The sequence below is a fragment of the Thalassophryne amazonica genome, chromosome 3 (assembly GCF_902500255.1).
Source record: "Thalassophryne amazonica chromosome 3, fThaAma1.1, whole genome shotgun sequence".
Taxonomy (NCBI): Eukaryota; Metazoa; Chordata; class Actinopteri; order Batrachoidiformes; family Batrachoididae; genus Thalassophryne; species Thalassophryne amazonica.
The window spans coordinates 25,927,304-25,932,544 of record NC_047105.1 but is presented as its reverse complement, the minus strand read 5'-3'; the positions used below and the strand labels follow the sequence as shown (position 1 = coordinate 25,932,544).

The 5,241-nt window shown below is 42.0% G+C and overlaps 1 protein-coding gene across 1 annotated transcript in view; it reads right to left on the bottom strand.

Moving 5' to 3' along the window:
- The window catches only part of chd6 (chromodomain helicase DNA binding protein 6), a 255,681-nt gene that overhangs the window by 119,979 nt on the left and 130,461 nt on the right, over positions 1-5,241 (bottom strand). The window contains exon 3 of the mRNA XM_034165956.1: positions 3,299-3,902. Within this exon, the coding sequence (XP_034021847.1) occupies positions 3,299-3,902 (604 nt within the window). The remainder of the gene's footprint in view (positions 1-3,298; positions 3,903-5,241) is intronic.

Below are 5,241 nucleotides of genomic sequence, written 5' to 3'. Positions count from 1 at the left end.
TTTTCAAAAACTATATGGATTTCATTTATATGTTTTTACGTCAGACATGCTTGAACCCTCGTGCGCATGCATGAGTTTTTCCACGCCTGACGGTGACGTCATTCGCCTGTGAGCACGCCTTGTGGAAGGAGTGGTCCCGCCCCCTTGTCGGATTTTCATTGTCTGGAAATGGCGGAATGAAAAGGACTTTTTTTCCATCAGAATTTTTTCAGAAGCTGTTAGAGACTGGCACCTGGAAACCATTCGAAAAATTTATCTGGCTTTCAGTGAAAATTTTACGGGCTTCACAGAGAATAAGGACTTTAACTACAGGTTTAAGGACCCCTTTAAAGGACGGTCGGTGCGCCGCGCTGCGAGCTGCGACGATGCGGCACAAACCACTGGATCATTTCTAAGCTGATGGCTCTGTGGATACGAGACCGTCGTGTGCTCTTTCTCTGGTTATCACAAGACCTGGACATCAGCCATTTTCCAGCAGATTTCACTTTTAACAAGAGATTTTGTCATGGAAAGCCGCGCGGAGGCTTCGCGCGTCACGACCGATTCGCTGATGAAGCGAGACAAAGGAACACCTCCGTTTCGGAGTGTTAGAGGACAAGTTGGGACATGTCTATCTCGGCTTTCAGTGCTTACCAGTCGAGTGAGTATAAAAGAACTTGTGGAGAGCTGGACACACCACAAAGCAAACACACCACAAAGCAAACATATTTAATGTTCAAACTGATAAACCTTTTTGCTTGTGTGAAAATATTTGAACATTAAATATCTTGTCTTTGTGGTGTATTCAATATCTTGTGTATTCAAATGAATATAGGTTGAAGAGGATTTGCAAATCATTGTATTCTGTTTTTATTTACATTTTACACAACGTCCCAACTTTTACACAATTATCCTTTACTGACCGAGATTCATTCATGAAGTCAGTGGTGTGTGTGCACATCTGTGTGTGAGTGGTGTGTGTAAGTGTGGTTTGTGTCCTCGGACAACACAGGCACCAGCAGAAAACATACACCTGTTTATCAACCAAATGTCACAGACAAAGTGACAAGAATAACCAAAACCACTTACTTATGGAAGGAAATATTGTCTTCCTTGTTCCGTCGTTTGTGGCTTTGCCAACATGTGCAGCTTTCCGGCATATTCTACCTGTTTCTTGACGAGACTAATAGAACTTCAATGAGCAAGCTCAGTAAACTGCAGTCGTCCCCAGCAGAGGAGACCCCAACCAGTGCCATCAACCAGAAGTGCCCTCCACTGACTTCAGCCAATGGCCATTTACATGTCAATTTAGCAGCAAATTTGATTCAAATAATATCTACACTGCACTCAAACATTCTGTAAGTGTATGAATAACAATTTTTACCAAGGAATGCACAAACATCCATCCATCCATCCATCCATCCATTTTCTTCCGCTTTATCCGGAGTCGGGTCGCGGGGGCAGCAGCTCAAGCAAAGCCACCCAGACCTCCCGATCCACACACACCTCCCCCAGCTCCTCCGGGGGAACCCCAAGGGGTTCCCAAGCTAGCCGAGAGATGTAGTCCCTCCAGCGTGTCCTGGGTCTTCCCCGGGGCTTCTCAACAAGTGTTGCTGTTCCCCTTTAAAGTTACATCTATTTCACACATTTTGACTCCTATCAACATATCAAAAACGGACATCACACTGTACCTCAAAATGTATTTTTGCACTGCAGATATCTTTATTCATGAAACGTTCTCTCATCTTCCCCGCCATGTGTTGGTTCTGCTAAAACTCCTGCTCTCTAACTGCTGCTTCACACCAGATAAGTACAATTTAAAAAAAGCATGAAACTTTCCATGTCTTAATGCGAACTGTGAGGGGATTTTCCGACAGCAGCTTGACAAGTCAGCTTCTGTTCTGCGCCTGAATCATGGCTGCTAATTTGCAGCACGCAGGCCACATTTGGCCCAACCTTCTTTTGTGTTGACATACTTTAGTGGGGTGCCTGCAGCTAAACTTTGAAGAAAAAAGTGGGTGCACATGCACGCTAAGATCTGCCAGTGATGAAGGAAATAATTCTGGCAATAAAAGTTACATTAAATTTCCCCTATACACAAATATATTGTTTGCACCCATGCAGTTGGTAGGTGATGCAGTTACTGATGCTTAAACTCAGAGATTTTAGTCTATGGGTGTCCTTTAATATGAAAGACTAGAGCAATATTTTACCTGAATTCATGATAAATATCCACCAGGTGGAGTTGTTGCTTCATTTCAAGAACAGTGAGTACAGACTGCTGTGAAAAATACTTTTTTGTATAAAGTATTTTTGTGCTAAACCAATGCTCAAGCTTTGTAGGACTAATGAGTACACCATGTAACTTAAGCTTTTGCATTTCTTAGCAACTCACTTTTTTTTGTGCAATGCACCTTGCAAATTTGGCCTGAAAAAAAAATTATAGGGGAAATGCTGATAGGTTGTTGTCTGATATCTTATCTAAGTTGTTTGGTCCTGCAAATTATGCATTTCAAAACAATTTCTATGTCAAAAAAGAATGCATTATTATCTAAGGCCACAAGATGGCACCATCTAAACTCATGACAACTGAATGTCGCGACCGTACCACTGCAGAATTTACAATGAAATTTATAAAGTATGCAGTTGAAACTGTAATTGAGCAGAAGAAAACAGCAGCACAAAAAAAAAGAAAAAAAAAAAACAACTTTTGAAGACTTATTGGAGTGACAGATAGGTCCAGCACTGCCGACGGTCTACAGCTGCTTTGGATTCGCCGACATTAACACTCCTAATGTTGATGAATGCACAACTCTAAGGTGACCCCTGAAAACTATTTACCTTTTCTTTCCAGTGTCTTTTTTACTCGACAAATTCTTTTTCTACATGAATAAATTGTGCAAAGCTGCATCTTGATGGCCTTGCAATTTCAGTGTGAACTTAATAACAATGTCAAGATGAATCCCATTCATTCTTTCAAATAAAGAAAAACCTGCACTTACAGTCAGAGAAAGAGCCTGAGGCTGCAAACATCACACAGTGCTTCTAAGGGAGTTTTTGTCCTGTGCTGATTTCACCCCCCCCCGCCCCCAAAAAAGTTATCAGTCTTTATGCTCCACCTCCCATCCTATGGCAGTTTATGGATGCATGTGTCTTTTACTGTTTTTGTGTTGTCACTGCATTTCAGTTTCATGTCAGTTATCTGAGCTCAAGATGAAAAACTGCCTCTGAATACCACACCTGCAAAAATCCCAGCACCAAAACCTCACAAATTAATTAACCATCTACAAAAGCAAAAGTAGCCACCATCACTTCCTACCTTGATTTGTGGGTAGAGGAGGCAGGATTTTGATCTTGGGTTTCCTCCCTCTTTTTGCGGGCACCTTGACCAGCACCTCGGCGGGCACGAGGGCCGCAGCAGCACCTGCCACATGTTTGGGCTCCGGCCCGCTCTCTTTCCTGCGATCCTTGGATTTCTTGGGCTCCTTGCTCTGCCTCAGTGTGACCACTAAAGACTCCTTCTCCTCCCTTCGTTTCTTTGGTTTACTGCTTTCCCTTTGCTCTCCCTCCCCTCCTCCTTTCTCCCGTTCCCTCCTGTCCTTTTTCTTCCGCTTCTTCTTCACCCTGCCCCCTCCTCCTCCATCATCCTCCTCGCTAAGAGAGGAAGGAGGTTGCGGGGTTATTGGTCTTCCACCTCCTCCAGCGTGTTTTGCGTTGTAGGCCCCAGTCACTGTGCAGTGATTGGACGTCGCCGTGGTGCCCACAGAGGTGAGGAGGCGAAGCTGGTCCTTAGGACCCACAACCAGGTGTCCCCGTGGGATTGTGGGAACGGTGGTTTGTGCACTGCTGTTTTGGTCTGAGGCAGAAGAGGAGGCGGCAGCAGAGGCCAGAGGTGGTGTGTGCTTCAGGAGACCACTGAACATCTGGAAACACAAAGTCACAAATCTCAACTCCAGCATCCATGAAAGCAGAAGCATGGGTCACTTCAACGGAATCAGTCCCTGTCAGACCGCATAGTTAAGACGAGCATCATTCAGCTCCAACACGATCTGCACACAAACAGGCAAAGTTCTTCATTATTAGAAAAACAAAGTTCTAGTGCAGTGGTTCCACTGTTGCTCCTTTGTCACACGTAATAAAACCTCTGCAGTGTATGCATGAAATTTTTCAAAACATCCTGAAAAAACATGGTGATGCACATCTTTTGAACTTTGACCTACATGAAACCTACATTTGCAGTTACAGACTTAAGCCTTCTAAATGATGCAGTAAAAATGCTCTTGTTGGAAAACGCATGGAAGAAGTGATGAGTCGGCATAAAAAAAACAAAAACTCTTAACATCTTAAATATTTAACATGTGCCACTAATTAAAAGAATATTCTTACATCTGCATCTTTACCTGAACCTTTTCATGTCCTACAAAAATTTCTGTTATCTGGACTTTGTTTGCTTGGGGTTTTTTTTTTTTTTGTTATTTTTTGTTTTTTTACTAGTTTAGGAGGACTTTTATGCCAAAAAACATGCGTTCATTAATAACAACTATTTATATCAGACTTTCCCAGGAATCAAAGCACAAAAACAAACTCCAATAACAAAAGAATAAATGCCAATAATAAAGTGTACACTCCAGCAATGCACAAAACAAATTAAATTATATATTTGTATTTATAATACAGTGACTTATACTCTAAAGAATAAGTTTGTTTTCTATATTTTCTGGATCCTGTCCTGATTTACAGAAATCTGAAAATGAAAAATTCTCGAAATTGTGTCCAAACCTAATGAAACACTGCCTGCCTGTCCACCACATTTTACTGAAAACTCTGAGATATCTGCCAACATATACACATACAGATCAAAAAACTACATCCTTGACAGGGTCCACACTGAACACAGTTTTAAAGTGGACTTGTCTGCATCATCATCATCGTAAAACCAAGGTACCACTCTCCAAACAGTGATCACAAATTTGACCAGAGTACAAAATTACACTGATATTTTGCTGACGTCACAAAATCTGATTAAATTCGGGGGCCTGTGACTGACATGGGGTGAAATCATGTACCTGGCACAAGAACAACTGTTTAAAAATGTTTAGGAAGGAAGTGCACAGGGACAAGAAAGGTGGCACAGATGTTCAAATGGGAGTTTCAAAATAAAGGCATGACCAAATTGTTCTCGCTTTTCATTTTATGTCTCAGTGATATTGGATCACCAAATCGATGCATCATTCAAGATTGATGTATTGTTACCTGCATACC